We start from the raw sequence: 9,177 nt of genomic DNA on the forward strand, positions 1-9,177 counted from the left end.
GAACTCCAAAAGTCTTATGAGGATTTCTACCCTTATGAAATGCACCAGGATTTGATGGAAAGATACCATCAAAGTGCACGAAAAGAGAGGTATGAAATCATCTGCTCCATGATAACAGTCACGAGCCACATGCAGAAAATGCAAAGGTATGTGGATCGTTTGTTGAAGCTTAATGTGAAATTCCCTGAGGAGCTTGCAATAGATATCATTTTAAACTCCTTACCATCGTGCTATGATCAATTCCGCATGACATATCACATGAATAAGGAAGAGGTCACACTCAGAAAACTTCAGGGACTTCTCAAGACCGCAGAAATAGGTCTTAAGGGGAAGTCGGTTGTTAACACTCCTACTCCAAACTCTACTCCGGTTTTGGCAATCGGGAAAAGTCGAGGGAAGAAAAGAAAGAGCTCTTCGAAGGGTACCAAGGCTCGGACCCTTGATGGCTCTTCTTCAAGTGGAACCAAGAAAGGTTTCATAACTCCTTCTTCTGACCCAAAAGAGGCTGAATGCTTCTATTGCCATGAAAAATCACATTGAAAAATCACATGTGAAGGATGGGAAAGTTAAACCCAACCATGCAGGTATTTACACTATCATTTCTAATAACCCACCCCATTCTAAATCTTGGGTCCTTGATACCGATTGTGGTATTCATATTTGTTGTGACTTGCAGGGACTAAGAAGAAGTAAGAATGTGGAGCAAGGAAGAATAAACTTAATCATGGGGAATAGGAAAGCTTTACCTGTTACCAAGATTGGAGTTTATACTTTATCGCTAAGTAGTGGGTTTAATTTAGATTGGAATAAATGTTGTTATTCGCCAGGAATGGCAAGAAATATTATTTCCTTTCATGCTTTGTACAAACAAGGGTTTACCTTTTCGTTTAATAATGAAGTTGGTTCTATTGATGCTTTCTTTAATAATGTTCTTTATTTTAAAGCATTACCTTGTGATGGTGTGTATGAAGCTGTATCTATTATAGATAACTTAGGAAATAATGTTTTGTGTATTGATTCTATTAATAATAATAACTTGGATAAAGCATCATTATGGCATTGTCGTCTTGGACATATAAGCAAGAAACGCATAGGCCAACTCCAAAAGGATGGAGTCTTGGAGTCATTTGACCTAAAGTCAGATGATAGTTGCGAATCATGCTTACTTGGAAAGATGACAAAGTCACCCTTCACAGGTTCTTGTGAGAGGGGTGAAGGTTTGTTGGACCTTGTACACACGGATGTGTGTGGACCATTCAAACATGCCACAAGGGATGCTAATCGTTATTATTTGACTTTTACTGATGATTACAGTAGATATGGATATGTCTACTTGATCAAGCATAAGTCAAAGACTGTCGAAAGGTTTAGGGAATTTAAACAGGAAGTCGAGAATCAATTGGGCAGGAACATTAAGATGCTTCGATCCGATCGTGGTGGTGAGTATCTTAGTTCAGAGTTCCTTGACTATCTAAGGGAATGTGGGATAGTCTCACAATTGACACCTCCCAGGACACCACAGTTGAATGGTGTGGCTGAGAGGCGTAATCGAACCTTGTTAAATATGGTTCATTCCATGATGAGTCGAGCTTCGCTACCAATCTCATTTTGGGGGTATGCCTTAGAGACTGCCGCCCATATGCTTAATCTAGTCCCTACAAAGAAAGTTGCCAAAACTCCTCACGAGATGTGGACTGGTAAAGTACCCAAACTAGACCACATCAAGATTTGGGGTTGCGAGGCTTTCGTGAGACGCGAGACTCATGATAAGCTCGAACCCCGAAGCGAGAGGTGTATTTTCATCGGCTACCCACAGCAATCCTTTGGTTACCTCTTCTATAGACCTATTGAAAATGTGGTCTTTGTAGCTAGGATGGCTTTCTTTAGAGAGTGATAGAGAGAGTTCATAATCCAAGGAAACAGTGGGAGGCAAGTTGATCTTGAAGAAATTCAAGAGTCAAGCGGTGAAGGAACTTCAAACCCTAGCACTCAACTTGAGGAGGAAACTCCTGTTGAGCCAATTGAAAAGTCTATACCTCTGAGGCGTTCCACAAGGGTTAGGAATGCTCCTGAGCATTACTATGGATTCCATATTACTGCAGAAGGAGATACACTTATCAGTGATGAGACACTGATAGGTCTGGATGAACCTAACAGTTACGCGGAAGCCATGGCAGGCCCTGAGTCAGCCAAGTGGAAAGAGGCAATGGACAGCGAAATACAGTCCATGTATGACAATCAAGTTTGGAACTTGGTTGAGAATGTACCAGGTCATAAGACAGTAGGGTGCAAATGGGTCTTCAAGAAGAAGACCGACATGGATGGTAATGTACACACATATAAGGCTAGACTGGTTGCAAAGGGTTTCTCTCAAATTCCTGGAGTGGATTATGATGAGACCTTTTCTCCAGTAGCCAAGATTAAGTCTATTCGGGTTCTGTTAGCCATAGTTGCATTTCATGACTATGAAATATGGCAAATGGATGTCAAAACCGCTTTCCATAATGGAAAGTTGGCTGAAGATGTTTACATGAGTCAGCCAGAGGGTTTTGTCAGCAACGAGTACCCTAATAGAGTGTGTAAGCTTGAGAAATCCATTTATGGATTGAAGCAAGCACCTCGCAGATGGAATCTTTGCTTTGATGAAAAGGTCAAGGAAATTGGCTTTTCTAGGAGTGAAGATGAGTCTTGCGTGTATGTCAAGGCTAGTGGGAGTATAGTTAGCTTTTTGGTGTTGTATGTGGATGACATACTACTCATAGGAAATGGCATCCCAACTCTGCAGGAAGTTAAGTCCTGGCTTGGGAAGTGTTTCTCTATGAACGACCTAGGAGAAGCTACCTATATTCTAGGGATAAGGATCTTGAGAGATCGGAGTAAAAGACTAATTGGACTTAGTCAGAGAACCTACTTGGATAAGGTGCTGAAGAGATTCGGCATACAGGATTCCAAGAAAGGAGAGTTACCCATCCAGAGCAACACCAGATTGAGTAAGACACAAAGCCCTAGCACTGAGGCTGAGATAGCAGAAATGAGTCGAATACCTTATGCTTCGGCTGTAGGATCGATCATGTATGCTATGACGTGTACTCGACCTGATGTAGCCTTTGCCCTGAGCATGGATAGCAGGTATCAGGCGAACCCTGGCAAGGCACACTGGACTACGGTAAAGAATATCCTCAAGTACCTACGGAGGACTAAGGACTGGGTCCTTACCCTCGGTGGGAGTGATGACTTGAGAGTTGTAGGGTACAGTGATGCTAGCTTCCAGACTGATAGGGATAATTTCCGCTCTCAGTCGGGCTGGGTCTTTACCCTAAATGGAGGAGCAATTTCTTGGAAGAGTTCCAAGCAAGAGACAGTGGCTGATTCAACTTGTGAATCAGAGTATATTGCAGCTAGCGAGGCGGCAAAGGAGGCGATATGGCTGAAGAACTTCATTGGAGACCTTGGAGTTGTACCAGCTATTAAAGAGCCAATGGAGATTTTCTGTGATAGTGAAAGTGATGTTGCCTTAGCCAAGGAACCAAGGGATCATGGGAGATCCAGACACAATGACAAAAAATACCATTTTATCAGACATCGAATAGAATAAGGACTCATCGTGGCAAAGAGGGTATCATCGGATGAGAACCCAACATATCCCCTCACGAAAGGACTGACTCGGGTTAAGCATCTCCATCATGCTCGGAGCATAGGGCTGAAGGATGATATTAGATTTAGTAGTTAGATAACCCAGAAATTTGTAAAGTGTAATTGACATTAGATGATGAATAAAAGGTGTTTTATTTATGAGTAAAGTGTTGCTATCTCTTGTCGATCGTTTACTATATTTCTTTTGCATGTTTTGACTTCCAGCATAATTTTGTTTGGTATAACATATTATTCAAACCTCCACAGTCGGTCATATGTCGGAAGTAGGTATGAATCAAGACTGTCATGATTGGTTGTAGAGGTCTAAGGTGTTGGACAAGGCTACAACAATCATGAGTGCTTATAAGTTCTGAGCATTGGACTCAACCCACGCTCACTGGAATCACTTCATGGAATTTTATCTCGAGTGATCGTGAGACCGTAATATCATATAAGTCTTCAAACCTAGAGATATGATTTGTTACTTACAAGTTGGTTGTGCATTGATTGTACGAAAACGCATTGGTAACTCGATGTTATAAAACGTGCTTTTGTGTATAATTCAATGAGTGGTAGAACAAACATATGAGTCGAAGTTTATCTGTTCCTTCTTGGATTAGAAGCTGATATCTGGGCCCCTCGATGATTTTGTTTTGACCTATGTATCGGGCCCGGTCAGAACTAAGTTAATGTGTTCAATTAAGTTCTTTGTCAAATAAATCGGAAATCGAGAAACAAACTGTTGGACAATAAGTAAGACATTGTTCCATGTATTTGTCCGGCTGATATCTAGAACGGAGGATTATATGATCCCTTATCTTAAATGGCGTACCATCATCTTCTCAGTTTTGAGAGACCTTGAAAGAGCTACGATTGTCGGTCGGTTCCTGAAGTACTGGAGTTATAGTTATTAGACTTATCCAAGTGGGAGACTGTTGGATAAGGTGTCTAAGTCCATAACTATTTCGGGTCTGTACTTGACCCGACCCGACATGGTCCATTTGGGTTGCATGGCACCATGCAATTGGATAGACTAAATGAGTGTAATAACACTTGGAGATTATTAATATATTATAAGTTCTAATATATTAATAATATTATTTGATTAGTTTGATCAAGAATTAATTTAGAATTAATTAAGTGATCAAAGGATAACTAATTAAATATATGGGTTGATTATGTAAATCATTCATATCTTGTATAGTGGGCAAAGAGGCTCCATGGATTATCAAGTTGGGTTCCACCCATAGGATGCTCCATGGGAGTTACAAACCCATGGGTCATGGAAATGAAGAGTCATGACACATTAGGGTTTACATGGTGTAACCCTAGATGTGTCAACACTATATAAGAGTCCCATTCTCCACCAAAATCGGCTACACATAAGAAACTAGAGGGCTTGGCCGATTTTAAGAAGTGTGTATTCTCTCAAAAGTCTTTCCAAGAGCATTTGGTGTTGTGTGAAGCATTTGAGGCATCACACTTGGGGTGCTACGCTCACAAGGTTTCAAGGAACATAAGCAACAACAAGGTAAGTTATTCTATCTTTCATTCAAGTTAAAATTGTTCCCCATGTATGCTAGATAGGAATATAACCTTGGAAATTCAACTTTGCATGATAATTAGACAAAAATAGATCCAAGGTTATTAGGGTTGCATGTACACTTAGGAAGTGTTAGAATGCTCAAAACCCATCAGCTCAATCGACTGGATATGGACTCGACGAGTTGGCAAGCCAACTCGGCGAGTCGGGTCAACTGGAAGTTGACTTTGACTTGACTTTGGTTTGGAATCGGTCAGGGGTAAAGTAGTCATTTTACCCTGGGATTAGTATCAATGTCTGATTAAGTTTTTTATTGGAATATAGCCGGGGAATCACCGGAGCAGCTGTCAGACATTTGCGGATCAGCTTTTCAGCAGTCAGCCTTTTGAGGTGAGTTACCTTCCAGTAAGGGTGGGTCTGAGGCCACAATGTCGGCCCACCAAGTAGGAGTATTTTAGAAGATGATTGTCTTTTTGATAATTATCTTGGTATGGATACGTGTTTGGTTATGAGATAGATCTGTATGATATGTTACGTGTATGGTAGGGATAGTTTTCCCCTGACAGTGGTCTTTAGGACCGAAGAGTAGGTCAGTACTCGGATATGCCTGATTGTATGCTTATAACTTGTTGTATGCTAGTAGTAGGGGTGGAATAGACCCCAGTTACTGGTTGAAAGATACCGATGATGATTACCGGTTGAAAGATACCGATGATGAATACTGGTTGAAAGATACCGATGATGATTACCGGTTGAAAGATACCGATGGTATTGTATGATATGCGGTATGATGGGGGAACTCACTAAGCTTTGTGCTTACAGTTTTAATTGTGGTTTCAGGTACCTCTTCGTCAAAGGGGAAAAGAACCGGCGGCGTAGCGGCGCATCACACACATGATTTCCGCACGGTATTTTCTGGGATCGTACTCTGACTTTCTTGTTTCCAATGATATCGTTTTGAGACAAGACCTTATGTTTTATAATTAATGTAACTTTGACAATGTATTAGCAACACGCTTTATTACATGCTAAATTCTAAAAATGAAATTTTTGGCCTCGAAATTTCGGATGTTACAAGTACTTAATCCCCTCTAAGGTTTGAATAGTTAATTACCTCTTTCACACGAGTTAAGGTTTATACACCTATCTTGGACGCATGTTATCTAAATATGGAATGTAAATAAGGGGATCATTTCACGCTGCAGTGACTTGGCAACCCTCTTTTTTTAACATAAGTTAAGATCCTGGAGTTGAAACCCAATGTTTATAACATTTTCATGTTATCTCAATTTGGGATCCTCCCCAGATAATACAAAAGGTTTATAACATTTTCATGTCATCTCAAGTTGGGATCCTCCCCGAATAATACACAAGGTTTATAACATTTTCATGTTATCTCAAGTTGGGATTTTCCCAATAAAACACACGAGGTCCATAACATTTTTATGTTGGGATCTTCCCTAGAAAATAATAAAATTTATAACATTTTTATCATATGATTTGGGATCCTCCTTATAAATTTACTAAGTTTGGAATATTCCCAAGGGTATTCAAGGGTTACGATACCAACATATTACTTGGAGATGGGACACTCCTCAGAAAATATGTAAAATTTGTAATATTATAATGTTGCAAAGGTCCTTTCAGTAATTTTCCAAGTTAGAGTCATTAACAGCCGACTCCGTAAAGTTCACTAAATTAGAAACAATCAAGGATCCTTCTATGAACGGACCCTAAGATTCTGTAGAGCGAAAAAAAAATTGTAATTTTACGCTTCTCTTGAAATTGGGTCCCAAAGGTCACAAGGTCCAAAGATAATCATGTTCTATCTATCATTATTCTTACTTGTATTTCTTATCGAAGATTTATCCTAAATAGATCTCCACTATTTTGGGATCCTAAATGAGATACTAGTTGTTTTCATGTTATTAGGATCCTAAGAGTTCTTGTAAACCCTGGTCTACTTAGGATCCTGATTGTAAAAATCCTTTGAAAATCCTACTACTACATCCACACAATCAAGCATGCAAAGAGATATTAAAACAACCATATCAATAAAAGGGTTATCTATCAACCCCGCAAAAGAACATAACATCAAATTGTCTTACATCCTTTGAAACCAAAAACTACTTAATCTACTCCTTTGCAGGCCCAACCCTTAGACTGGTCATCATCGCCTGGGATTTCCTCCTCCTCGCCCACCTTTGGCTGTTGCCTTTCGGGATCCTGTCCAGTCTTAGCAGATTCACCAGTCAATTGGGCAAGAATGGTGTGCCACCCTGTCAAGTCCCAGGATCCTATATTAGCCACGACTTCATCCAGTTTGATCTTGGCTTCCTAGACGGTTACAACGGCATTGGAATTTGCCTTGGCGATCACTTCCTTCATCTCCACGATATGCTCCTCTTCCTTTTTGGCCTTCTCCTTTCTCAAAAGCTCCATCCTTTTCAGGAGGTCCTCGTTGATTGCTTTCCATATTTTCTCTTTCTCTTTGAGGACTTGCTCAACTTTTTCAACACGAACCCTCAACTCAGAAGAGCCACAGTTAGAAACCTGAAACAAGAAAGATGTAAGAGGTAGATAAGAATAAAAATATAAAGGGAATGGGGATATTTATTCTTATAGCCTGAGAAAAGGAAACCTATTTCTGGAGCGCATCTTCCGCCCCAAGATTCTGCAAGCTAAATTCAGCGGAACTCGTATTCTTTCTGTTCTTAGATCTCGGAGTTTTCATGGTCAGATCTATGGGGGCTCTCATGATGGGGGGAAGCCTTCTCTCTCATCATCATCAATTAACCACTGGACATCGTTGTATCCAAGTCATCAAGGGTAAAATGGGATCCAGAACGAATACTTTTGGATCCTAGACAGAAGAAGTCAGGACCCTCATGCGATATAGACAAAGAATTTAGGATCCTTACATTTCGACATGGAGACGATGGTAGATAAGCTCTCTTGAATAATGGATTGGATAAGCTTGAATTACCTCTATGATTCGGACATAATGGAAAAAAGAGTTGGATCATGTTCTCTATGTCTTCAGCAGGAGGAACCAAGATGCATAACTTTAAAGCTGCAAAAACATCGGAAAAGATAAGAAAAGTGGATATCGAGATCCTCAATATAGAAACATGAAGTCCCACCCTTTCTAACCCAAGATTGAGGTAATATGAAGAAATACTTCCCTTTCCAAGCACCATCATTGTGCTTGGCTTGGATTTCAACACAAGGGGAAACCAATAAGCTTTTACCTTCAACAGAAAGCGGGAATTCCCAGAAAGTTGTAAAATCGTAAACATAGGCTAGCTCATTTAGACCGATGGAAAAATCCTTGGAATGATTCATGTAATAAATCCAATAGATGATCCTCCAAATCGCTGGCATAGCTTGGATGTACGAGATCTTTGTGATCTCAAAAAATTCTGAAACGAATCCAGAGAAAGGATAAGAAATCCCTAGGGTAAAGGGATACTCGGGGAGACAAAACCAAGTAAAAGAAACGAAATCGAGTTGAATCCTAGCGTCAAAAGCCCTAAAGACCTGCCAATGAGAAAGGTTCCAAATGACTTCAACATCTAAATATCATCATCAGTGAAGGTGCAGGTTCCCTCGTAAGATAAGATCCTCTGATTTGTGAAATCATCATCGGGTATGGAATGATGTTTCCACGAGATCAAGTTGTTTTTCTGCCTATGATCGAAACCAAATAGGAACAAAAAGAAAAAATAAATGAGAAAAGTACCTTCAAATGATAGACGTCAAGAAATAGGGGATAAAAGAGTAAGGAAAAACTAAATTGTTGGATGTCATATTTATACAGGAATCACGGAGAGGTAAAAGGTTGATGTGACCTACTCTAACGGCTAGAATTCAAACTGTTAGGATTTAGAAAAACTACCCTATCCGATTATCATTTCACAATCTTATCACTTTTGACTAAATTATACCTTTAAAATTTGATAGACTAACCTAAAATATTTTGCATGACTAATTTGGGGGCA

The 9,177-nt window shown here is 39.9% G+C and overlaps 1 protein-coding gene across 1 annotated transcript; it reads right to left on the reverse strand.

Annotated features, from left to right (window-relative positions):
- Positions 1-7,211: 7,211 nt before the first annotated feature.
- LOC145101842 (uncharacterized) lies at positions 7,212-8,942 on the reverse strand. Its single transcript, XM_079039123.1, has 4 exons — positions 8,919-8,942; positions 8,320-8,716; positions 8,098-8,249; positions 7,212-7,729 (listed from the first exon to the last, which is right to left on the reverse strand). The coding sequence occupies exons 2-4, from the start codon at positions 8,558-8,560 to the stop codon at positions 7,514-7,516; spliced, it is 609 nt and encodes a 202-aa protein (XP_078895249.1). The 5' UTR covers positions 8,561-8,716; positions 8,919-8,942; the 3' UTR covers positions 7,212-7,513.
- Between the last annotated feature and the right edge of the window lie 235 nt (positions 8,943-9,177).

This window comes from Lactuca serriola, chromosome 1 (assembly GCF_051521515.1).
Source record: "Lactuca serriola cultivar US96UC23 chromosome 1, Lser_US96UC23_V15, whole genome shotgun sequence".
Lineage (NCBI taxonomy): Eukaryota > Viridiplantae > Streptophyta > Magnoliopsida > Asterales > Asteraceae > Lactuca > Lactuca serriola.

Bases quoted from the DNA above. Each gene is read 5' to 3' on its own strand.
- LOC145101842 (XM_079039123.1), bottom strand. From the start codon at position 8,560: ATGCCAGCGATTTGGAGGATCATCTATTGGATTTATTACATGAATCAT. The intron at 8,250-8,319 runs GTGGGACTTCAT...ATGTTTTTGCAG, and splicing joins TCAATCTTGGGTTAGAAAGG to CTTTAAAGTTATGCATCTTG. The intron at 7,730-8,097 runs GTAAGGATCCTA...TTCTTGTTTCAG, and splicing joins CATCGTCTCCATGTCGAAAT to GTTTCTAACTGTGGCTCTTC.